A 26,352-nucleotide genomic window follows, 5' to 3' on the forward strand; every position below is an offset into this window, starting at 1 on the left:
CAATTTTGCAAGTTTAATACCAGGCAATCTTCTGATTGCTTTACAACCTCTTAGAAATTAAATTTTCATGCTCAGTTAAGGAGCCATGTATATGTCATCTTCAATAGTAACTGTCTTGTCAACAGAAAAGTAAATTAACATTTCATTTTGACGAATACATCTTCATTTTTTTTCTCCCAGTAGAACTGAGCAATGCTATATTGTCAGAAAAAAAAAAGTTAACTACTTTGCAGAAACAGCAGTGTAAAAGCCCTCCAAACCCTAGCTGTATTGATAGCCTTGATACAGCAGAGGTTAAAATAAAGGAGTGTATTATCTTAGGGAGCAGAGAGTCTCTCTCCCTGTGTCTGTGTCTCACAAATACACATTTCTGCATTAAAAGCTGAAGGATCTCTCAATCTCCAGTCCCCCTTGCAGCCTACAGCATCTCTCCTGCTCCCACCATCAGGCTGTGCTGCTCTGTGCAGGCAGCATTGAGCTGGACAAGGTGCTTGAACGTGTAGGAGGAGCTGGTTCTTCTCCTGGAATCTGCTGCAGCATGAGGTCAAATATCCCCCTAAGGATAAAATAATGATAAATAAGGATAAAATAAGTGCTAGATCCTCTATCCTCATCCTCTCTTTACAGAAAAAAAAAAAAAAAAAAAAAGTCAGAGCACCAGCTTCTTGCAGGTAAAGGGAAAAGCTGAGATACACAGTGCAGCTGTGCCAGTAAGTCTGGTCAGAGGATGAAAAAACGGTTGTTACTTAAATCTCAGGGGTAACTGTGCCAGTCTACCTAATAGTGATTTTTATGGCAGTACAGCTAGTTAGGCCAAATGCTGGGAGGGAAAAAATGTTTTTTTCCTTTCCTCTTTGGTTTATTTTTTTTTTCCTTGGAACTTACTGGATTTCTCTAAAAAAAGAAAGAAATATATCCAAAGCACCACTTCTCACAACAGATTCTGTAACTGCAGTTGACATTATACATATTTTGTAACTACGTTGCTGAATTGTCAAAGCTTTTGACTCCTGTCAGGAAAAAAAATGTTGATTTAGGCATATGGCATATTTTTCAACTTGAAGTAGTTTGAAACTTTCAAAATAGCTAGAATATCCCCTGACACTTTCAAAACAGAAGCACTCCTGGTTGCCAGCTTATAGTAACTTCTCACATGGAAGTTTCAGCTAATTCTACAGAAAATAGTTATCTAAGTCATGAAATTCTTAGAATTGGAAATGTTCATGAATACAGTGAAAGTTTGATTATTTTCAGGGCACACTAACATTTATGATTTTGAATTTCTGCTGTCTCCAGGACAAGAGTTTCTAAAAGGCCTCTGAATGCTTTCCCCCAAAATGAATGTTTTTGCTCAATTAGGTTTCATTATAACACAACTACTGGTACTACTTACCAGAACTGTAAACAATGTTTGAATATATTTTTTTTTCATAAAAAGTTCTCAATCATTCAATTTTCCTTCCTTTTGCTTTTGTGTGTGTGTTTTCCCTCTATATTTCAGGATGCAGAAAAAATAAATGGTGAGTGACTGTTGACAAACAGAAGGCAGACACCTGGCAGTAAGAGACATAATCTATTAATATCCTACCTGGAGTCTTAGTCTCCATATTTAGTTTGCCTCTGTCTGCAGACGTAGCTGCTGCTGCTGCTCATGTGGTATTTCATTGAGGCTGGCTGGATTACGACGAGACCATCTGTTCAGTCGGTTAGGAAAAATGAGATTGACAGACCTGGTACCCTGACCTGAGACAGGCATCTCCATTCGGTTCTGTCTGCAGAGTGCAGCTACGTGGTTAGCTGCTTCTTGCTTCAAGTTGGAAAGGGACCCCAGTAGCTGTGAGATGCTAAAATGTGCCCCATGGTTGTTACAGCCCACTTCTCTGACACGTGTTCAGCCACTGTAATCTTTTCTTCCTCCTTCTGACTTTATTAAAACCTGTGGAGCAGTGAGGCTAATCTCCCGGCTGGCCCGGTGCGCCGGGGATGAGGCGCTGCAGATATCCGAGGCAGTTAATCTGTTTGCCTCCAGACAAGGAAACGGGCAGCGGGCTGCGAGAGGCCCTCACGTTTGCCCGCTGGCATAAGGACAAGCCACCTCTATGCTGTTGTTGTTCAGCCCAATGTCTGGCATTTGGTTTTGCTTCATTGTTAAATAGAACCGGTGCTTCTCCAAGAAAGGTCCCTGTGTGCCTGGATTCAGGAAGAGCGCTTCTACTTGATCCATGTGGAGGCAATTCTTGCTCTATTTCGGGACACACCGCTACCATGTGGACAATTGCCAAGCAAAGGAGATGCTACAAAAAGAAAATGAGGAGGACACTAAAGCAGCACAGCAGCTTTTCAAGGTAAGACAAAATCCAGGGCTGTCTAAAAGTCTTGAAGGAGGGAGGAAAGGGCAAGTCTGGGAAAAAAAAAAAAAGAAAAAAAAGCAGAAATTGTTCATGTGATACATAATAGCCAGGGACTTTGTCACCAAGGCATTTCTATTCATGTATCTTTGTGTTATTGCTGAGCCTCATCCCCTGCACTCTGTTCCTCAGCACATTGCAACCACAGTGCCAAAGGGGCTGGTGATCCTCCTTCTCTCTGAGTGTCTGCTTTCAAACAACAAACTAAACACATCCATCTAATTCATAAAAATGATTCATACTTTGTGTGACTTCATAATACGTGGTAAAAGGGTGAGAGAACACATGATGCTTCTCGGTGTTTAGAGCTCAAATGATTTTTACTGTTGGTCAACAAAAGAAGATACACCAAAGAAACCAAACACAGTCTAATGCTAAAATCTGCCAAGGTGTTACATTAAATCCTGTCTAGTGAAACTACCAAGCTGAACCACTTTCCTTAAATAAAAACTATCATCTATCCTCTAGTTTTTGCCATAAACCTGGAAGCTGTCTGAGGGGTGAACCAACATTATTGATGATGAGAAGCATGTTTTTGAGCAGCTCAATGGAGCCTTGAACTTTGCAGAGTCATTTATCTCTGTAGCTAAATCCCACAGAGCAGAGAAATAATGTGTCATATCTGGTTAGGTCCCTGGTTCACTTCCGTGCACCCTATTCTCAGAGACTTGCCAACAAACTGGCATAAATCCAAGCAAGAGACTTAACGGTGCTGAAAGGAGGATTCACCTGGGATGAATAATAGGATGACTAAATGAAAAATGGTGGGAACATGAGCTGTGAAGAATTCAGGATATGGGTTTCAGAAGCTGTGGATACCAAGGGTTAAATTCAGGAACCATTATGTCTGTGACAAAACTTGGCCTTCACAAGGGCCAAGAAGTCACCAGGCTTGCTATGCTGAAGCAATTTTGAAAGCTGAAGCTATTCAACATTTCGCATTCAACGAAATGTTGAAAAGAAAGTATTAGGTAGATTATCAGAAAGTGGCAAAGTGAAAGTGGTGCGAGTCATTTAGGATTTTTGATTAGTGTATTTCTGCATGTAATTCAAATGAAGTGACCTCTAGGGAACAGATTAAGGAGCTGGAATGAAGAAGCCTGTTCTTGCTTTAACTTGTACAGCTGTAAGACAGATATGGATCATGTTGACAAAAGAGGATACACCAAAGAAACCAAACATAGTCTAGTACTAAAATCTGTTAGGGTGCTACATTAAATCTTATCTAGTGAAACATTTTCACCCATGCTTACTATTAACATTAATATTAATAACTTACCTGTCTTGAAACATGTATGGCCCTAAGGCTGGTGTATAAAAATACATTGCAAACTTTACACAATTTAGGAAATAAACACTTTTTATTTTTACTGACAGGAAACTAAGACACAGGATATCCCAGGTCGTAGGAAATTAACTTAATTAACTTAAATTTAGACTTACAAATTTGTTGACTGATAGGGACCTTGATCAGAATGATTCTACCACCCTCGTTAATTCCTATGTTCTCTTCAGTTTGAGGTGAGTTCTTAAACTGATGCTTCTGAACATAAGCAGTGGCTGCTTCTGGCATTAAGTTGCCAGCCAATTCAACATGCCAAATAGTAAAAAAAAAAAAGAAATATTATTTATATTGGACTATAGAATATTGCACACCTTTTAACAGAACACTTGAATTAGGTTTAAATTAGGTTTATTTCTTCTTAAAGAGGCTTTCAAAGAGCAACTAAAGTACAAGAAAAAAATGTAAGTGGTAGGCAAAGTTTAAAATCCTTTTAAAATTCTCTTCATGACATTTAAATGAAATCTTTGAGTTGTTTAATCTCCATTTGCATAGCTTAAAAAGTCTTTCCTTCTGCATCTTGTTCCATAAATGTGTTAAAAAGCAAAGCAAATAAACTGCTTCTTACCAATCTCAGCACAGAAATACAAGGACTTATTAAATCCAGAGAAAACACGGGCACATTCTCCTGTGCTCCTGAAGTACTTTATGCCAGTTAAGCAAAGTAACAGCCCCAGAAACATTGCACTGAGCAGTAAGATCATGAGAAGTTGCAGATGGTCACCTAATATTTTCCTAATTAACCCATTTGGCTAAAATTATGTTAACAGAGCTCGTTGCTGCCTTTTTCAGAAGAGAATGAGAACACTGTCCACAGAAATGCCATTTTTATACAACTAGAGTCAATATATGCCTGGGCAAGTGCAGATAGGAGAGCAGCTCCTGCTGAGACTGAACTACTAGTGAGAGATTTCTTTCATCTGTTCCCCAAGTCATGTAACAGACAGGCAAAGAAAGGCATAATGTGATATTACAAGGCATGCGCCCAGGAAAGGCAGAGAGCAACTATTAAGCCTTCTTAAACATCAATCAGTAACCTGAGATCTTGTGAGCACCCAAGTGAGACCTGGGTATATCAGCGCTGTCTTCCTGCCTCCAAATCCCACTTATGTGAGTTCTGTGTGGAGGACAGCACAGAAACTGGAATGGCTGCAAGGAAACTGTCCATGTGGAGAAGCAGCTCTAAGGAACAAACCATGGCATCATTGTTTTCCCTTCGTGTAGCAAATTTCAGCTCCACAGAAATCCTTTCTGAATTTGGGGATTTCAAACATTATTCCATCAATGGCATATCAGATATGTGCAAACCACTCTTGACCAAGCATAACTCATCGTCACTTGTTTGGAGAAATAGGGTCCATTCACAAATGACTCCAGAAAGGTCAAAATTCATAAATGATGTTTGCAAAGGACAAGGCAGCCGCACGATTGGTCATGTTCAGGTGACAAGTGCAGTGTAAGTGCTGTTACTTGCTAATTACTGGGACTGTTAACAGTCCCACTGAAGGTGGATAACGTCACTATCGTCTGTAAGAGCAGGTCAAGTTCTAGTAATAGCAAATTTATTCACCCCCTTCAGTCAGTATAATCTCTCCCAAGTAGGTTTCCATTTAGTCTGTTTTTCATACTTAGTCACAGTAGCATTTGTTTGTCTTTTAAAGCTTGTGGTTGTGTCACAGGAGCAAACCAAACAGTAATTTATACCAGGAATACACTCTTGCTGTTCCTTTAAACAGGTGTTGTGCCTGGTTAAATAGGATGAAACATAGTCTTTAATGCTCACTTTTTATCTAATTCTTATGTCTTGGCTGCTAGTGCTCTGCCTCTTTGAAAATAGGCATTCTTTTGAGCAGATAAAACATTTAAGATATGTTTGATGCTCAGTTTTATTCATGAGCAACATTTTTTTTTTCAACTGGAACCGGATTTCTTTGTGAGAAATGGAAGAATTACTGGTATTGCCACCAAATCATGAGTTTTAATGACAACTTCTTTGATAGCCCAATATATATTTAAATAGGGAAAAGAGTGGCTATTTTTATAGCATAATTACAGATTAAATCAAGATAATGAGGTAAAATAATATGCAGTTGATTTTAAAGGTAAGCAAAGTAATCCCTAGGACAATCTAGGACAAGCTGAAAAACATTATTTCTCCATAGTCTTCTGTGCTCTTAAATTTTTTCTTGACCATGTATCTATTACAAGGATATATCTTGTCCCTAAGTGCTTTTACTAGTTAAGAAAGGGCTTCTCCTGCGTAATTTTAAAGACTTTACCAGTCCCAGCAGCTTCTGTGACCGGCAATGTCCCTTGGGGCCTGGCTCCCAGGCAGACCCGCCAGGAGGGCTGGGGCCGCTCAGCCTGGCTCGGGCGAAGCTGCGGGCGGGTCCTGCTGCCCTCAAGGGAATCCCTCCAAGTGAGATCTAGTCTCACTAGTGGCTGCCTTCAGAATTTAGGAAATATTCTGGGGCAGCGGAGGCAGTTGTTTTAGGTTAACTCCAGGCCAAGGTCAGTAACATGTACTAGGGTAACTTGTGCTTTGATAAGGACTGTGCTAGCTGTTTTGCATGTCAGAGTGCTCCCTTTCAACACTCTGTTGCAATAGCATGTGTAACTTTGGCAAGGGCCTTGAGAGATATACATTCATCAGGGCATGAATCTATCAGTCAGTTAAAGTACCTATTGAATGTGTGAGGTGGAATGGAATACAAATGTGAAAGTGGAAGATACAGGGCTGGAATATAGAATAAACATTCTAATAGCTCTATTAAATAAATATTCTCATATCTAAAAGACTTGGACACAAACAGCATGATCCACAACAGGATGGTCACCCCGCTGACCAGCATGAAAGCAACCTCAGCACCTAGCTGAGGTTAGGAGACTTGTTGCCTGCTAGAATCTACAGATAGGAGCTGAGGACTGGGAGTTTGTGTAACGTGTGAGCAGAACTGAATGTATAAGAATTGCATTGAAGAATTCAATGCAATAAGAATTAAGAAAGCCACTATTCTGGAGAGATGGCCATCAGCAGAAACAGAATATTAGAAATAGCTAACTTCCAGCTACAAGAAAGGCATCTCCTTTCATCTGTCAGTCTCAGACTCAAACTCTCTCAGGCCTTCTGGTCCTGGCTGAGTGACTCTTTTACATTCAATAGCCCAGCACCCACTCCTGTCATCCAAGTCATGGAAGGTCCAGGTTCAAAACCTTCCTCTTTGATGACTTGAAACCACACACCCGGATGGATAATCTGACTATTTGTTTTGGTATATCCTTGAGTAGCACAGCAGGTGTCTGCTTTGGCTGAAATTATTCTTTGTATAATAATGTTGTATAATAATTTAATATCCCTTGGATTACAGAGGAGGTAGTGACTCTTCACCCCGTGCTTAAAGTACTTCCCAAGCAGAGATGTGAGTTGTTGTCCCTCCACCTAAGAGCTACTTCCATTTTCCTTTCAATCAGGTATTCAGTGAGACCCAGGCTGAAATCCATTGGGATGTATCTCCGTTTAGCTGGATTGGGAAGTTTTCCTCCTTCCCGTGGTCTGATCAGCCAGGACCATGCCAGGGACCATGCCACTTTGGAAAGCTGAGAGTGACAGAGCTTCACTGGCAACCCAGTGGTTTAGGTCACCAGTCTAGCAGATCAATCCATGCAAATTCACAGCAGTCTGGACGTGAATCTCCCATACTTCCCACAAACACACTAGTGACAGAGCGTCCAGACATCTGGATCTAGCAGCAAATGGGAGGCAGCGACTCCCGCATGAAGGTTGATATATTTCTGCAATGCCAGATTAAGCCCATAGCTCCCTTGGAGGGATGAATCCTAAGACCTGCTTCCTGTATTGGTCTCCTTGAGGTGTGATGGGATTTGGAGGATTATATATTTGGATATAAATTTGAGACAGGGCTCTGTCCTTACACTGGAAGGGGGCAGCCTGGGTTCATACTTCAGACCCATGGGCTTGCCTGGGAGCCAGCGTGGAGCCCTGCAAGTTGAGGACACACTTCAGCAGACCTAGCACAAAAGGACGTGCTCAAGGAGACACTCAGGGCCACTAGCAAAACTAAGGACAGTGTAACAGGGTCATGCTCACGCTGCCCACTTGCTTACTGACCTTATGTAGCCTTGCAGAGATCTTCCACATATTTGGTTTAGGAATTTTCTTACCCTAAGTCCCATCTGAATGTACTTGGTACACTAATGTGTGCCAGATAATTCAAACCATTAAGTTTAGCTCCTTTAAAAAGCAAAAATATGTTTTAATCACTAGCATCGTGCATGAATGTAAGAACAGATGAAGGTGGCTTATGCAGGACTGATTCTATCAAGAAGAAAAAAGGCTTTTAGCTGTGAGAGTGGTTGAGCACTGGAACAGGTTGCCCAGAAAGGTTGTGCAGATCCTTGGGAATACTCAAGACCCATCAGAACAAGATCCTGAGCAAAGGGTTAGGTGACTCTGCTTTGAGCATTATGTGGGACCAGACAACCTCCAGAGCTCCCTGTCAACCCCAACCACACTGTTTCTGTGAGGCAGAGAGAGCTCATCACAGTATCTTTCTAAAAATGTTCCATAACTGCATGGCCTAAGAAATGCAGAAACACAGTTCGCATCCAGGAACACAGTTCAGAGAACAGATACGTACGTCGTTCAGGGTTGTCCATGAACCAATAGCAGCCGGACAGACAACAAGCAGAGGGCATTCATGTGCAAAAGTTGCCAAAATAATAATGTATTAAACATTAATAGGTGAATTAATGAATTCAATTATTCTAGTCCTTGGATAATTTGTATTAATTTGCAATCATGTGTTTTTCCGATTTAGTGATTTCTGTATTTTAGCTTTGAAATAGTCCTAAAACTTCCTTCTTAACTGTGCACCTTTGAAAAGAAAAAATGCAGAATCTTGGGCTGATTAGGATATCACTATCAGAGGAGGAATTTAATGAGAAAATAAATAAATAAATAAAAACACGTTTTTATCCTAATTACAGAAAATTTTCGGCTAAAAAATCTAGCCTGGCCTGAATTGTTGAGACTTTCTTTTCATTAATACAAGGAGACCTTTCATAAGTGGAATAAAAAGTCATTAATAAATGCCATAATAAATTTCCCACTCAACCTAGATTCTAAATCAACTGATTTAAGATATGGAAAATTAAGATAGGATTTATAAATATATGAGATTAATATGATATCTAATATCAATCTATTAATGTAAGATAGCCTTTCACAAGCAAGAACGAACAGTTTAGATAAGGGATACTGGGGAAGATAGCCCAGTATCTTCCTTTCTGGAAAACCATGGAAGCGTCTTCTCAAGAAAGCAGCTATTTTCAGCACTTGTGACACAAGAGGAGTTAACCTTCACCCGCATGGTATGTGGCTCATACCTAGACTGATGAAGCTAAATGATTTCCAATAAAATACAAAAATAAAATGAGGTGCCTTTGTGCAACACCAACCCCAGAGTGATAAGATATAATGTAGTTAGTGTAGCTCTGATCTATGTTTTTTCCTCCTAGAGGCTGACAGAGATCACCTGAGCACAGTGTGCTCCCATCACACCCTGTTTTATTTCCAATACACCTCATGTCCACTGGCACTGAGTAAGAAATAAGAAAAAGCAAGAAACATTCCAGATCCGATTTCCCAGGGCTTTCTGAGTGCCAGAGGAGTCCCAAAATGCCATAAGTCACATCTGAGTCTCAGATTTGGGCAACGCCACCCTAAGCAGCAAATCTTTCCAGTGACAGGCGGATGATGTAGGGTACAGTACCACGGAAGGCAGGTGTGGGTGAGAGCTGGATCCCATCTGCTCGGGTCGGTTGTCCCTGAGCCCCCTGGCACAGGGCACCTTCCCTGCCCCTTAGAAATCTCAGTCGTGCAGATTCCCCAGTCTAGGCATCTTGCTCCAGTGCTCCACTATCCTACTGTTTGCAAGCAGTATTTCACCTAAATGCTTCCCATGAGCAGTGCAGAGAGGCAGGAGTTGTGAATCACATACACAGCTTTTCATAGCAAATTACTTCCAGAACAAGTTCAGAGACACAAGAGGGATAGAAATGTTGCTTTCCATCCATTTAAAACCTGCTTAATCCCACACGTTGCGGCCTCTTCTGTGTCATAACAGAACTCCTTTTCATTCTCTTTTATTTGTTCTTTATAAATCATCTTCATTCATTGAATCAAAAGAAAGATGCAAAAAGAACAGAAATAAATTCTACTACAAATATCTTAATTTCAGAATCCCAGTCCAGGTTGCTAGGTAGTAGCTATGTGCATCCTGCTCAGAGCAGGTCAAAGCCAAAGCCCTGCCAGGGCAGGAATTGTGGAGGAGAGACCACCACACATCTCCCAGAGCCCACACAGAGAAAGTAAGCACCTCAACTGCGTGGACTGTAAGGAACAGGGTGTTTCATCACAAGTATAAAGCTTAACTCCAAGGCAGACCCAAAAGATGTGAACGCACGAACTGGTGAAGCCTGGAGATCTGTGTCTGGTTACTGATTGATTTTGGTTAATCTACAGTTGGCCTCTACAGTCAGTCTATGAAAGCCTGGCCTTTTCCATAGCTGTTCCCTGTACTGGGCGCTGAGCCTAATGAAAATTGCAGGAACTTAGATGTTGGTATCTTTATTTTGGAGATCTTAGTCTACCAAGTTTAGTTGGAATCAGCCCAGGAGGCTAATCATCCTCAGCATTATACTTACAGTATTCTCAAAATAAAGTTAATCTGAAATTCCATACCTACTGTTAAAGGCATTAACAGACTGCAGCAAGGGAGGAACTGCCCACTGATGATCTTACAAAATATCACGTCAGTTTTGCTTGCATGCTGTTGCAAGTGTTTATCTACACCCACAAGAAAGAGGAAAATTATTCTCTAGAGTCTGGAGATGCCAGGTGTAGGCTGAATAATTCATATAGAATAAGGAGGGTCTCAATTTTATTTCATTACCTTTTCAGTTCCGCCTGTGAACAAGGCCTGATTTCAGGAAGTAGCTGTGATATTTCCAGGGACATCTTGTGTGATCGACTTTAGGACTGTTTCTTTTAACGGATATCTTCCAGGTAACAAGAACAAGAACAGAGAACAGACTTAGATTGAAATGGGATAAAGTATTTGTTCCTAATAAGAAAAATAGTTGGCATTTAATTATTAGCAGGCAGAAGGATTAGGATACTAGAAGGTATTAGTATTCTTGGATTGCACTGCTGTTTTTTGTAAAATGTGATTTTCACATTTTATTGCCAAACTAATCTGCTTAACACAAGCATTCTCATGGGCAGGATGTCTCTGTAGAAGGGAATATCCTTTTAGGGATTCCTAGTCAATTCTGGAGAATTTAATGAATGGCACTCACAACTTTTGTGGATTTTGGTACTCAGAGCTTGTGCTTGGGTTCATACAACTACTAAAATTGGATCAGGACTGAGTTGCTCTGTTTATTTGTTTGCTCTGTTCTTTTGGTCTGTTTGTTTGTTTGTTTTCAGTTGCAAATTCTTGCTCTATTTAATGAACCAAATTGCATGGAATTCTGCGTGTCCATAAGTGCAGCATATGCAAAATATGATATAAGTTCTAAATAAGAGAGTAAAAGGATGGGGTTTAGTTTATACCTAGATCTTCTGGAAGATTTGGCATAGAATAGCTGGATAGTTCTCCAGTCAGAAGACTGATAAGTGAATCATGTTCTTAAATGCCAAGGATGTTTCTCCAAACTTGAATTTCTTCAGGTTCACTGAAACATTTGATTCTGAAAGATGGTTGCTATTTTTATGATGGACCAGCTTACCTTGCTGTACTGTGTCTATTGTGCTCACATAGACCCTGCTGGGATAAGTGCATGCACATCATTTAAGTACAGGAATAGCATCTGCTTGAATGATTTACCTGATCAAGAGTAGCAAGATGAGACTGTAAAACTGTTTCAGATTCATGAAGAAGGCTCTGCTTTCTCTTCCGTACCACAGTGCCTTATTAGCAGACACACTGAAAGAGAAAGAAAAGCCAAACTCCACTGGATTCTTACCAGCCTTTCCAAATCATCGGGAGCACAAAGTGTAAATTGTTACGGACCACAGAAGCAAGTACAGGCTATTGCAGACAGGCACTTTCATTCCTACTTTCTCTTGTCAGCTCTCGGATACTTGGAGTTTGAAATTTGAAGTGAGCGTTTGAAATGAGCTGCAGAAAAGAGGGTAGGAGGGACATTTCAGCCGCCCAGAAGAAGGGCATTGTCCTTAGAAACAGGAGGGTAACCTGGCAGGGTCTGCCACTAATCTGATCTATCTATGGCTTTTGATCTATCTATGGCGCATGAGGATGGACTATATCTAAAACTAGGCTTCTCCTAATTTCAGTCTCTTTTAAGACACTCCTAGGACTCGGGGAAACATGGCACAGAGCCCCAGGGCGGGCGGAGGCTGCGGCCTAGGCCGCAGGCCGGAGCGTCTGTCCCCAGAGCGAGCGTCGGCAGGAACAGCCACACGTCCCGAGCCTCCCCCAAAACCAAGGGCTCATCCCCAGTGCCCGTAACCTGGAACTCAGTAGCTTTGGCCTCAGAAGAGACCTGGAACCTGGTACCGATTGCAAATGTACTCCTAAATGAGCATGGAGGCTATTGGAGTTTATTATTTATATCCTCTTCCTCCCATCATCATTCTAAGGTCTTTTTTTAATATGTTGAAGAAATATTGCACTTCAGACTATTCTGTAATAAGCCAAATGCAGGAGAGGCTCTTCCTAATAGCATTTATCAGCCTGGAATATTCTCATTTCTTATGTGTTTCTTTTTAATCTCACCGTTCAGTGCTCTCTCGCTGTCTGCTCTTTATGCTTTTGTTCTTCCTTTCCAAAGAGATCGTAACATCGTGCATTTTAGCTGCGATGCCTTCCCACGTTCTCTGTCACATCCTGTGAGTGAATTTTATTTCTTCCTGCAACCTTTTAGCATGGCTGCATAATTCCTCAGATTCTTCCAGATTTCCTGAAGTCAAAAACCTGACTCTGCCTACAGTCAAGTCAATGGCAGGAGTCCCAGTGACCCCTCAGCAGCCTGTGCAGCCACATCTGCAACCAGCATTGCACTCCCCATTCATGGTGCTGAAAAGCCAGGCTGCTCGGGAACACTGATTAATTAATCTTTCTTTCTGAATCAGTTCTGGAATATAACCACAAAGTACTTCCTGGATCTAAAAATTGCATTCATGTCCGTTTGGGAGCCGTATTGAATTTGACCATAGTTATTTCTTACCTGGGCAGTAAGGATCCTGAAAAATAATTAAGTTATGCCATGACCCACAACATCAGGAATATCCCTGCAGGTCAGATTGGATACATCTCTCTTGCATAACGTTGACACTGTGAAGATTTCTTTTTCCTTCACTAATCATGAAAAGAGGAAAGTAGTTTCTGCTTTATCATCTCATATAATTTCCATTGTGGGCAGAGGATTAATGGTAGAAAGGGCAGGAATGGGAGCCGTGGGGCTCTATTGCTTTAGCACATAAGGTTATTAATCCTTTGCCGAACAGGTTCCCCGTTCAAATCGCAGGGACACAGTGACACCTGCTGGGAGCTGGTCAGCAGGGTTACTTAGCGGCTGTCACCCCAGGGTCGGCAAACTCACAGATCTTTGTACGCAGATTATCTTTCCCTGGACTGCTTTTCGCCCACATTCTTGCTGTAAGTTTTCTAATGTCATTAAAGTAACAGAATATTGCCTTCATGGAGGGGAGAGAGAGAAGAAAGCGAGCAAGAGAGAGAGAAACGAGATAGGGAGAAAGAAAGCGAGAAAGAAAGAGGGAAAGAAAGAGGGAAGGAAAGAAAGAAAGAAAGAGGGAAGGAAAGAAAGAAAGACAGAAAGAAAGAGGAAAGAAAGAGGGAGAGAAAGAAAGAGGGAAAGAAAGAGGGAAAGAAAGAGGGAAAGAAAGAAAGAGGGAAAGAAAGAGGGAAAGAGGGAAAGAGGGAGGGAAAGAAAGAAAGAAAGAAAGAAAGAAAGAAAGAAAGAAAGAAAGAAAGAAAGAAAGAAAGAAAGAAAGAAAGAAAGAAAGAAAGAAAGAAAGAAAGAAAGAAAGAAAGAAAGAAAGAAAGAGGGAAAGAAAGAAGGAAAGAAAGAAGGAAAGAAAGGAGGAAAGAAGGAAAGAAAGGAGGAAAGAAAGAAAGAAAGGAGGAAAGAAAGAAAGAAAGGAGGAAAGAAGGAAAGAAAGGAGGAAAGAAAGGAGGAAAGAAAGGAGGAAAGAAAGGAGGAAAGAAAGGAGGAAAGAAAGAAAGAAAGAAAGAAAGAAAGAAAGAAAGAAAGAAAGAAAGAAAGAAAGAAAGAAAGAAAGAAAGAAAGAAAGAAAGAAAGAAAGAAAGAACGGAGGAAAGGAGGGAGGGAAAGACCAAAACTAAGCGTTTTATTGGTTCCAAATAATTCAAAGAAAAAAAAAGAAAAAAAAAGATAATTAGAGTTCTATTGATTTTTTTTAAAAAAATAGAGTTCTGATTAAAAAAATGCAATTGGCATTGCATATTTAACTATTTATTGACAAATACAAGGCAATAGCATCAGCCAGAGTACAATGGGTCTCCAGCTAGGCAAATAAAATGAATGGCAGAGTGTCTTAATGCAGCCCCACTCCATCAGATATTTTCCCCCTTTTTGCATATGTCGCAGTGCAGTTTCTGAGGAGGCAGCCTTTGCCCAAGCTGCTTCCTGGGTCTTCTGTCAATCTGGCAGGACCTCTGAGAGGGTTTTGGGCACAGGAGGTTGTGCCACAGGCCCCAGTGAGAGGGCTTGGGGACATCGAGGCACTCGCGTGGTGAAGCCTCAGCTGCGTCAGGGCCAGGATGTGGGGCAGCGTCGTCCTGAGTGGCCCCTGATGCTCTGAAACCTGCCTTCAACCTGTCACTGGAAAACACCTCCTTATTCCTCATATCTCATTCCAGCTCAAAGACTGTTTTTTCTTTAAACTTCCTCTTCCTCCTCTCCCTTCAAAGTAAAAGAGACGTGATATGTAGGAGGAGAAAGAAAACAGGGTTGTGAGTGGAGACAGCAGAGGCTAATTTCCAGACTTGGAAAGACTTCAGAGTAGATGCTGGCTGATATAAATACTTGGAGAACTCAGTAGATCTGGAGGTTCACACCAGCTGTCAATTGGCTCTTTGGTTTCCAAAGTGATGTATATGGAGAAATGTGTTTCAGCACTCTGAAATGATGCTTCAGATGTAAGCAGCATATAGATCCACATCTCCCCATGCTGATCTGCTCTTTTGGCAAAGGCACAGTGCTGTATCGTTGCACCGTCGTGGAAGGCACAGAAGCACAAGCTGGTAGTTTTGCAGAATGTGTATGGACTGACCCTGGGAAAATATATGGCCCTAGAGAGCAGCATTATGGGCTTGTAATAATTCTCAAAGTGCGAAGCAGAGTGAGAAATGGTCAGCAGTTCTGACTGCACCGAGTGGTGAGCCAAGCCTAACAATTACAATGACTTTTTCACTCCTAATTTAAGGAGACAATTTTTAGCATGGGAAGCTTCATACTCAGGCAAAGGACAAAGAACAGCCTCATGCTTTAAGCTTTGCATATATTTCATTTCATTTATATTTACAGAAACATTACGTTTTGACAATGTAAGTGACATAGCCTTGGACTTACAGAAATAAATATTTACCAGAGAATTAATGCACGGTTATCCATGTTCATGAAAAACCAAGTACTAAAACATATTCCCTACATGCAGGGTAAGCAGACTGCTCCACACCGCTCTGTGGTTAGTTTTACATGTATGAAGACTCTGGTTTATTCTGCCTTCCATCTGCCTTGAACCTTCTGTTTGAGGATCTTCTGTTTGAAATCAATTGCTAATAGTTCTATTAAGAAAAGTTACTTACACCTGTGGGTAACCAGGGTTGAAAGAATACAAATATTTAAAAGAAAAGGCTGTCCTCTTCAGGAAGGCTGTCACCCAAAATTGCATTATATTGCATTATATTGACTTCACAATATGGCTACTTAAATATACATTTTAAATGTACTTAAAATACGTTTTTTAAAAAATGTTTACACATATTGAAAAAAAAGAAAACATTTTAAAAATATGTTTACATTTTAAGGCTTCACTAAAGAACAAAATACAGCATGTACTAGAACACTGCTGGTATTGAAAATACATATATATAAGTTCAACTAAAGTCTCTGGAAAGTCATTCTCATTCTAAAAATATCTCCTCTCCCGAAAGAGTCCCGCATAAAATGACTTGTAAGGAGCACACTTTCAGGTTAGTGAAAACAACCAAAAATGGCTCCTTACTTTATGTTCAGATTGCTCCCTAATTCACTATCAATCAGCTCTGTTTGAGAGTCAAGAAACTCACTACCGACCAAGGGAAGTGAGCGGGAAGCTTGGAAGCAGGTTAGTTACCTGATAAAACTATCAACACCATTAAACCCCATGTAAAGGAAGGGCAAGGCCTTGCTTGTGCAGTCTGGTTTTATGCAGCTGGCTCTCAGCCTGCAATCAGAGAAAACAGGGGCAAGGTGGGTGTTCCACTAGTGCGGGCAGGACTTGGGCTCGCAAGCAGCTCCGCGGGCAAAGGGTGAGGTGGCTCTGCCCTTAAGCAAGAGTGTGAACACACAAGTACCCAGGCAGAGCTGCGCACAGGGGCCCGGCCCTGCACGATGCTCAGTGCAGGTGGCTTTGGGCATCGAACAGGGCACGCACTAGGGAGAAGGAGGAGCAGATCTTTTTATGCAGGACTCTGCATTATTCACATTGCAAAAAAAAATAGCCATGTTGAGTAAGGTCTCATTTGATCATAGCATCTCTTAGGAGAAATGTGAAGGGTGGAGCAAGAGCACAACCACCTGCAGGCTGTGTGTTTTGCCTGGGCTTTTAAACTTGGAGGAGGCTTAGGAGGATCCCCCTGCTCAGTGACGGCCCTCCCCAGCAGAGGGACCTGGATTCGGAGGCTGGCAGCCTTAGTTGTCTTGTGTTTTCACTTGATCCCAACGCATGTGAAGAAAATAAACACCACGGTGCACTTGCTGAGCACCTCTCCCCTTTCCTTGCCCAAGGGGCGAGGCAGCACCATTCCATCCTACTCGTCAAGCCTGCAGTTTCTCCAGAGGTCCTGAGCAGGCCTTGGTGACTGAAATATTTACCATCCAGTCATATAGTTTATACCACCCCCAAAAGGGCCACCAGACAGGAGAAATGCTAATACAGGGATGAAGGAGAAGAAGGGAGGGGAACCCACCTTTCTGTTTGCTCCTCTCCCCTGGGGATGCGGCCCCCTCGCTCACCTCTCTGCTCAAGCCCACGGGCTGCCAAGCCACAGCCCCCAGCGCGTGAGGAACCGCAGGGCAGCCCGGCCGCGGGCCCCTGCCCCGCCAAGCGGCTTCCCCGGTCCTGGGGGCGCCTCAGCTCCGTCCCCCGGTCCTAGCGGCACCTCAGCCCCGTCCCCCGCGTCTTGGCGGCGTCTGAGCCCGTTCCCTGGCCTAGCGGCCCCTCAGCCGCGGCCGGGGAAGGCGCCTGGCCCGGGAGGGGCTGCGCTCGCCCTGCGCTCATGTAGGGTGCTCCCCGCCGGAGCGAGCAGAAGGGCTGCAGGTCAGGGCCGCTTGGGGAAGGGCTGCGGGAGCGCGATGGAGGCTGGAGCCCGCATAAGAGGAGAGGGAGAGGGAGGGCCCCTCGCTCCGGAACCCCGGGAAGGGCTCCGGGAGCGGCGGGCGGGCAGGGCCGTCCAGCACCACGGACAGGGGCGGCCCGCGGCGCCGGGCGGGGGGTCGGGGACACCCGCGGCCGCTCCGAGGGGCCGAGCCCGCCGGTAACGCCGCTCTGTGTCTCTCTCAAGCTGCCTTGGCCAGCGCTGCTCGCCAGCCCCTTCCTGCGGCCGCAGCTCCGCGCTCCTCGTCCCGGCCCGCGCTTCGTCCCGGCGCCCGGCCCGGGCCGCGGCGGGGGCGGCCTGGCGGAGGCGGCGGCGCTGCTGGCCGGGCCGGGCGCCGGGGCCGCCCCCTGCCCGCTGGCCGCCCTGCTGCGGGCGCGATGGGCGCTGCCCCCGGCCCCGCCGCGCCGGAGACGCCCGGGGAGCCTCGGAGCCGCGCAGCGCCGCGCCGTGAGTACCGCTTCCTCCCACCCTCCTCCTCCTCCTCAGCCTTCTCCTCATCCTCCTCCCCCGCAGCGGGAATCGCCCTCCGCCCACGGCCCCCGCCCCAGCCCCAGCCCATGCCTGGGTCCCCCGGGGCAGCCCAGAGCCCGCCGCGCTCCGCGCACCCCCCGTAGAGCCGCCCCAGAGGCGGCGGCGGCCGGGCCGGCCCCGCGCCCGGAGCGAGCGGGGAGGCGGCCGGAGCCGCCCCGGGAGATGGGGGAGCGGGGGGGACCCGCGCGCCCCCGCAGCCGCGGAAGCCGCCAGCGCGGAGGGCGGCGGAGAGAAGCGGGGCCGCGGCGGCACCGCCGCCTCCCCGAGCCCGTCCCGCCCTCCGGCCGGGCGCGCACACGCGCACGCACCACACACACACCCTACACACCCCGTACACACACACACCCCGTACACACACACACACGCACACACACACCACACACACACACCATACACACACACCATACACACACCCTATACACACACACACACAACACACACCCTATACACACACACCCCATACGCGCACCCCATACACACACACCCCATACACACACGCACACCCTACACAGACACACACACACCTCGAGCGACCCCCCCGAGCCGCGGTCGCCCCCCACGCGGTCCCGCATGCGCGGGGCGGAGGAGCCGCCGCGCCCGGGCGCCCGGCCCGGCGCTAACGCAGGGGAAGCGGCCAAGGACGCCGTAAGTACCGCGCGGCCGCCGGAGCGGCACCGGCACCGGCCCCGTTCCCCCCCCCCGCCGCACGCGCCGGCCTCGGCGCCACCGGGACTCGCCGCCCCCGCCGCGGGGTGCGGGGCGGGGGAAGGGGCAGCGCCCGGGCCCTGGGGCCGCTGCCCTCCTGCCCCAGCCCGCAGGGAGACCCCGTCCTGAGATAGGTCCCTATTGGCGTTACGGGGCTTAGGAGAAGCAGGGAGCCATCGGGCACAACGGCGGCGAGTTCAGTAACAAGGACATTATCCTTGTCGCTGCCGGGAGGAGGTGCCGCGATTTAGTACTGAGATAACGTGATGCAACCGCTCCGATATTTCATTTTTGCAGTTGAAAAACCTAAGATAAAAATACTTTGTACAATGCCGTTGACACAGGACAAATGGCGAGGAGGCTCCTTGCACGGGCTGTGCTCAGCGTGTGCCCAAGCCAGCAGCGTCAGGTCCAGCCCTCAGCAGGGCAGTGGCCGCGGCGGCAGCCCCGCTCCGGCCGGGCTGCAGAGCCCCAGAGCAGGAACCGCTACTTCATTCATCACACACCAAAACCCTGTGGGAGTGTCCCAGTCAGGGCAGGTTACGCTCAGCAGCGTCTCTCTAAGCTAAGAGCATGGTCAAGACAACTGATGTTGTACTAGCACTACTTGCTATTAAATTCTGTAAAAAGACTTATTTTTTCATCCTTGATTTTCCTACCTACCTACTTACCCCCATCAATATCAATTTTGAAGTCTTTACTCTGACTCTGAAATCATTAATCATGGTTATATCTCCCCAGAGCCTTGCCCTGACTTGCCTCTATCCCTTGAGAGAACAGCATGCGCGTTTTTCAGAATGACTAGTGATTTTTGTGGGTTCCGTTTGAGGTATCATAAAGAACTTCCACAGTATGAGATTTCTGCAGCTCTTGGATCCTAGGTCTCACGTTGATTAGCCAAAAGTGTAGGCACTTACTAACATTCACTCACTTCTGGAAATGCATCCCATCTTTTAGTCAGCATGAAAGATGATCCCAAGAAGGAAACATGCTTTCTGAGGAGGGAACATTGCAGAGGTCTGCTAGGATTCAGAAGCAGGAAGATGCATAAACAGAGCATTCGTACATAGATGTTAGTGATTCTTAACTTTCTGTTTTCAGGAGTGTTTGAAGTCTTTACACACCACCCAGTTGATGCAGAGAAGTTGATAAGTGGCATTACTGAAATTATGGTATAGGATGCTAAGTCCAGTTCTGACCTTACTCCACTTTTAGGACACTTTTGGTTGTATTTGGTTGTATTTCTGCCAGCTGATACTGCTTCCTTTAACACCGAGGTCCGGCTGGCAGAGCACAGGACAGCTATGGAGGTGGCAGCCCTGGCAGGGCAGCCAGGTGCCGGCATAGTACGATCCGAAGAGAATCGTGACAGTCAGATCAATAGGAAACAGTGTGTGAATCACTATTTAATGCACTATGAGGTGAGTCATCCCGACTGAAACCAGCTCTCAGACCAGTACAATGTCAGTCAGCTCCTAACGCCGCTGGATGTGAGTCAGATCTAGCACCGAGTACAACACCAAGTGAGTCACCAACTAATCCAGCACCATGTGACTCTGGTACCCAGTGTGAGTTGTCAGAGCTTCGCTGTGATGCGAGTCACTTCGTAGTACAGTAAAATGGGCTTTTTGGAGGCCATTCATAATTAAGCACGATGCAACCAAGCCCTCAGCGGGAGATGATCGGAATGAGCAATCTGCTGCATGCACCAGTGCCACTGTTTGCATAGTAAAGAGGCTTGAAAAATATTAGGCTGAATGAACTTTTTTTTTTTTAAGCCAGCAGCTAAAAATAACCAGAAGCAAATACTTTACTCTGACATTAAAGGCAACCAAAGTAGGACTGAAACAATGGCAGAAATCTCTGTATTTGGGGAGCCTGTTTTTGTTCATTCGTTTGTTTGTTTTTCATTTTGTTTTTTACCTGCAAAACAGCTGGTCAGCTAATATGAACCGACCAAGACCAACTGAGGTGAACCTCAGCCGCCACAAAGTAAAGGGCAGGGGATCGTAGCCGTTTATATTGCAAGGACTCAAAACTGATTTGTCTTTATGTCAGTTTACAGTGACCTGGTTTGTAGAGGGACTCAGTAGGGTCTACGCTCTTTCTGTACTCCCTTCTGTGCTGGACTGTCATAGCACCCACCCAGACAGCAGGACCAGAGCAACAGGCTTTTGCTGCTGCTTCTGTGTAGCAGGTGTAAAATTCTCTCTGAAATTTTCAAATCTTTCCCATTCTACAACAGAAATAGTGATAATGACCCTGCTAATTGCATTTTAGAGTAACATTTTCAGTGAAGTCTTATGTGATAGCATCCAAAGTAAAGCTGTATTTCCCACACTAGTAGCATGAGAAATATAGAACAACCCTCCTCCCCACCCCCCGCAAAAGTATATCTCTGAAGCCCCAGTTAATTATGATTCTCAGGAAGAAAGTCAGATTTTACTCTGAAAAGTTTTAGCACAGGGAGTTCTCTGCAGACAGCAGCTGACCTTAAAGCCAACTGTGCAGCACTGAGTAACAAAGAAAAAGCAGCAGAAGACATTACGCCTCTGGCAAAATAACATCCTAAGTTACAAGTGGCATGATCCGGGTGTCATTACCTGTTAACCGTGTGGGTGTGATATATTTCCAGCCATTCCCTTTGAAATGTAAAGCACTGTTTAATCTGGATAGATTAACCCCAAGCTTCTCTGAGGTGCTACTCGTCTAGAAAAATAAATTAAATGGAGCAGGTAGAGGTACCTGCCTTAATTTCCAGACATCTTAGAAGTGTTCCAGATTTGCTCTTCAAACCCCCAGGAGGGTATTATTTGTGGTCTTACCCACTGAGCACTGACAGAGCTGAGTTCAACACGGACATAAGAGGCTGCACTATTCCACGTGGCTGCCCGTATCTTCCCTACTTATGTCCAACTTCGTAAATCCTCAACAACTTAAATTACCCTTCTACAGTGGTAGAAGGATCCAAAAGATCTCCAAAAGCACAAGGAGTCCCAAGAACTGACCCTACTCTGTCTCAGTAAGAGGGACTCTGACAACTATGCCTGCAGCAGATGCCCGCGTGTGGGCCAGGTCATCAGCATCTCTTATAATTGCTCTTCACTTAAAATATTGCCTGCAGGATGCAAAAAAAACCCCTGTGTCAAATTTGTCAATGAAGAGAGATAAGCACAAGCACCAAGCATCCTGTTCTTATTGCAGTTGACAGTAGACTGTCATAGGCTCCAGCACAAGTATGTTGCAGCATTAAATATTCCTAAATGAATAAAATATGGATTCAGAGATTCACTCCGAGCTTGAGCCCAGTTGCAAGCATCTTGTGGCAGTAGTAAAGGACAAGAATCTCCTTCCAGCTCACAGATTATCATTTTAGGAGGAGAATCTGAAGAGAGAGCAGCAAGATTTATGTAACCTGGCCTAAAGCTCCCTGAAACCAATAGGAGTTTTTCATTGTTGTAATGGAGTTGGGATCAGGCCCAGTGCATTTACTGAAAAATGAATGAACTCCAATGATCCAAATCTGTGCACTCCAACTAGCTGTCAGCTATAATTAGGGTGCAGGGATTCACATTCCCTGTAGTTACTGTGAGATCTTCATGCTGGGACTGCGGAAATCAGACCTTAGCATAAGTTAGGGCTCATGCACCTGCTCAGCTCCAACATGCACAAGGACAGAACATTGTTTTTATGTTTTAGTTCCAGAATTTTTGCACTCTGATGAGTTGACAAAATTTCATTGTGCATTAACATAAAATTGACATAAAAGTACAAAAGGTCTGACCATGATTTTTTTTTCTGTGCATCCTTGATTTTTTAAAAAATATGGCCTTCACAATTTAGATGTTTCATATTCCTTATTTGAGAGGGCTGTTTTCTTGGAAGCTCACCTTTCTACCAAAGGATTAGCAAATGTTCCAACTAAGCCAAATATCATTTGAGCTGCTTTTAACCAAGGAAATAATTTTCATCCCTGGTGTCTTTTGTGTTCATAAGGTTTAATACAAAAATGCCTCGTAATCTGAATGTCAGACAGGCATGCCTTAGAGTGCAAAGGCATGATAAGCATACTTAATTCTAGTATCCCAATATTACTCTTAAGGCATAGACTTTATTTTTTCCACTACTGTTGAAAGTAGCTTTTAAAATGCTTGCTTAAATCCCTGGACTTATTAAAAAAATTACTTGAACAGTATACATTTCATGTGAATCATAGAGGCTCTTGAGCTGGATAAAAAAATTCAGGAATACAAGCCATTACTTTTCTCTATTTCTGGTTCATTGCTTTTTTAGGGACATTATTTTATAATAGATTAAATTTGTTGTGATCGTTAACTAGAGAGGGACCAGAATGGATGGTCTGAGACTAATATCTTCTCTTTGCAAGGCAAGTCCTCTAGGCAAACTTTCTTGCAATAGATCCTAGTGCTATTTTGAAGTATGAAATTTATGAACAATATCATAAACCCAAATGTGCTGAAATCAATGGGAATTGTCCAGTGACTTTTCCTGAGCTTATGGTTCCCCTAGGTGACAGGTTTAGTGCAGCTATGAAACTGTTGGTATAGGTGCTTTCCATCTCTCCAATCTTCACACCAAAGTCATGGTTATTTTCCTAAAGGTGAAGTTAGGAGTCCAAACTGGGGCCCTCATTGTGGCAAGAACCGTGCAGCTTAAGTTTTAAGACTGAAACTCAAGTGTGTCCCGTAGTTATCATAGCAGCATAGTTGAGTATCAGGTTGTGTCTGCACACTCAGTTTGCAAAAGTCACTCTCTGGGAGGTCCCCTTCTAGTCACCTGCACAGATGAAACATGAAATCAGCTTGAACTTATTATTTACCTGTCATCGAGTCAGTTCTAATTCCTAGCCTCCTTCCCAGACAATTATTTCACTAACTTTTGCCCTCCAGGTGGGAATCTTGGACAGTTCTGAAGATTCTTCCACACAGCCCCTGTTGTGCCTGCCCATGCAGTGCTCTTAAGTTCTCCAAGCTGAGACCACTTAAGCAGTGGCAAGAGTTTGAGGATGATACCTCTTACAACAGCAGCTACATAGGAGCAAAATCAGATTCTGCTGAATAGCAAAAGAGCAGAGTATGAAGTGTTAGTTCCACCCTGTCCATATGAACAAGAGTGATCTATTTTTCCTGTTAAATCATGGTTACTCAAACATAGCTGACTTTGGTAGTGCCATGATTATTTTAGGCAGTCCAAAACGGACATGGTTGAACATTGAGGTCCATTTCAGGTGATACACGGCAGCTGAGTGAAACAGTCCTAGGGTTGGGAGTAAGGAGTGCTGGGGTAGAGGGTAAAAAACTTCGCTGAACTTATCTTACCTCTTTCAAGCACTAGTCTAAAACTGTTGCTGGATTCCTTACAAAACATAGTTAAGATATGTGGTCAAGTCTGCAGCTTTTGAATCTCTCATTCTCCCATATATTTTCTTCTCAGACTCTTTTCTTAACAAATTACATATCTCATCTGGAGTGGAGGACAGAGAAGGCAGGCCCGATTCTCAACTAAGGAGAGCATCTAGTACAGAAGGGTCTTATATGTTAATCCTACATATTTTGCTGTGTCTCACAGCACTTTCTAAAAGGTCTGGAAATTTGAGAAGATAGAAGAGATTCACAGCACAGGAAGTTTGGAGCTCCAAGATGTCCACTTCGATATGAGGGAGTTTACCTAGAAGAAGAAAAACAATTTTTGATTTTTTTGTTTTATTTTTCCAACAAACCAATTTAGACCCTACTTCTATAATGCATTGTAGCAACCTAGTAAGAAAGCCTAAAGCAACAAGGTATTAAACAAGAGCAGGAGACAGGGGGCATCAAAGCGGTGCACTAGAGAATATAGTTATCCCTATGAGAAACTAGGCCCATTGGCCTCTCCATGGCAGGTCAGAGATATGTTCTCCTCCCGGGCCGTCCTCCCTTACCCTGAGCTAGTAACATGGCCTTGTCCAAATATTAAATGGACAAATTACTTGAACTTAGTAACAGCAGAATGGTCAGTATCTTTTAAGTGCTTAAAATATACATCAAAGTATATTTACAGGATCTTGGGAAGGATAATGAAGCCTCTCTTTAATCATCCTTCTTCTAATTTACTTCATAGTCAAAACAGTAAGAGTCTTCTCAAAAAAAAAATAAATACACGGTTACTAAATCACAGCAGAAATACAGAACTCTAGTTCATGTGCACACACACACATGCACCCTGCTCATTCCCTTGGTAACAGAGAATGTCATGTTCACTTGAGGTAAGAAATAACTGCAGGCCCTGTTACAATCAAAGGGTAGGAGAAGCATCCAGGGAACAGAAGGATTTTTATACCTTTATACCAATTTTAAAGCAAGGCATTTCAGACAATTCATAACATCTTTGCTTAGCACCTTCTCATATTAAATATAACCCATGATAATAAACTCACTTTTCTGTGTGGTATAAATATGAATACCAGATCAGATCTCCTCATCTTCACCAGCCTTCATTGCTGTAGTGCTTTACCAGCTAAAAACTTGATTCATATTAAATGACATCAATGTTAGCATTTCAAATTTCCTGACCTGCTGGAAAGCAGCTTTGCTATAAAGGACCTGGGGGTTCTTGTGGCCACCAAGCTGAGAAGGAGCCAGCAATGTGCCCTTGTGGCCAGCAAAGCCAAGGGCATCCGGGCGCATTGGGCAGAGCATGGCGAGCAGCTCGCGAGGGTGGCCCTGCCTCTCTGTCCTGGGGAGCCCATGCCGGGGCTGCTGGCTCCCATTCCGGGCTCCCCAGGACAAGAGAGAAGTGATGGAGCTGCTGGAGTGACTCCAGGAGGCTACAAGGCTGAGAGCTGGGCCTGTCCAGCCTCCACAAGGGAAGGCTCTGGGCGGTCTTGTCAATGTGCATAAATATCTGAAAGGGAATGAGGCCAGACTCTTCGGTGGTGCCCAGTGACAGGAGGAGAGGCAAGAGGCTCAAGATGAGACACAGGAAATTGCATCCGAACATAAAGAAAAAGTTTTTTTTTGTTGTTTGCTTTGTTCTTTTCTGGGTGGGTCACAAAGCACTGGGACAGGTTGCCCAGAGAGACTGTGGAGGCTCCAAACTTGGAGACCAGAGGCACTTGCAGACTGTCCTGGGCAACCTGCTGGAGGTGACCCTGCTTGAGCAAAAGATCTCCAGGCATCCCTTCCAATCTCAACCACTCTGTGATTCTCTGAAGCTTTATGCATGAAAGCTAGGATGGAATTTTCTTTAATTACATAACCTTGATGTTCCAAGGAAATCACTCTCTTGTTGATGGATATGCTATTTTGACTGTCTAGGAAGAAAAAAAAAATCCTTGGCTCTTGTCAGGAACAAACCCATTTAAAGCTAATTATTAATTACATATAATGTAAACTTAGAAACTTAAAGAACTGGTCATCTGACTAAACTAATGTTTTGAGGGCTGGTGTCAAAGAAGTTGTGTTTACTGACTACTGATCTCAAAATACACGCCTGGGATAAGGAGCAGAATATTTTGGCTGACAAAAGGACATTAACACTGGTATTTACTGAAAACACATCTAGTTGATTCACTATACAGTTTTCCTTTGAGGAGAAATCTAGCCAGTGTTGGTCATCAGCTCCAGCTCCTATCAATGCCATAGGGACTATAAAGAATCTCCTGTCAGGTCTGAGTGATCAGCCTTGACAGCAGCAG

General features: G+C 44.2%; 1 protein-coding gene and 1 long non-coding RNA gene across 4 annotated transcripts in view; both read left to right on the forward strand.

Annotated features, from left to right (window-relative positions):
• LOC148595817 (uncharacterized) overlaps positions 1–26,352 on the forward strand; it is a 297,456-nt gene that overhangs the window by 254,219 nt on the left and 16,885 nt on the right. The gene's annotated exons all lie outside the window — the stretch shown is intronic.
• The window catches only part of RGS20 (regulator of G protein signaling 20), a 37,137-nt gene continuing 12,959 nt past the window's right edge, over positions 2,175–26,352 (forward strand). The window contains exon 1 of one of the 3 annotated variants that reach the window (XM_088540169.1): positions 2,175–2,345. In XM_088540169.1, coding sequence (XP_088396295.1) covers positions 2,223–2,345 — 123 coding nt within the window. In that variant the 5' untranslated portion in view covers positions 2,175–2,222. Of the gene's footprint in view, positions 2,346–17,760; positions 17,868–18,530; positions 18,597–26,352 lie in introns of those variants that run through there. The other 2 variants (XM_088540167.1, XM_088540168.1) reach the window with 2 other exon arrangements.

Source organism: Tinamus guttatus, unplaced genomic scaffold (assembly GCF_059628265.1).
Source record: "Tinamus guttatus ecotype Peru unplaced genomic scaffold, ASM5962826v1 Tinamus_guttatus_pri_ptg000056l, whole genome shotgun sequence".
Classification (NCBI taxonomy): domain Eukaryota; kingdom Metazoa; phylum Chordata; class Aves; order Tinamiformes; family Tinamidae; genus Tinamus; species Tinamus guttatus.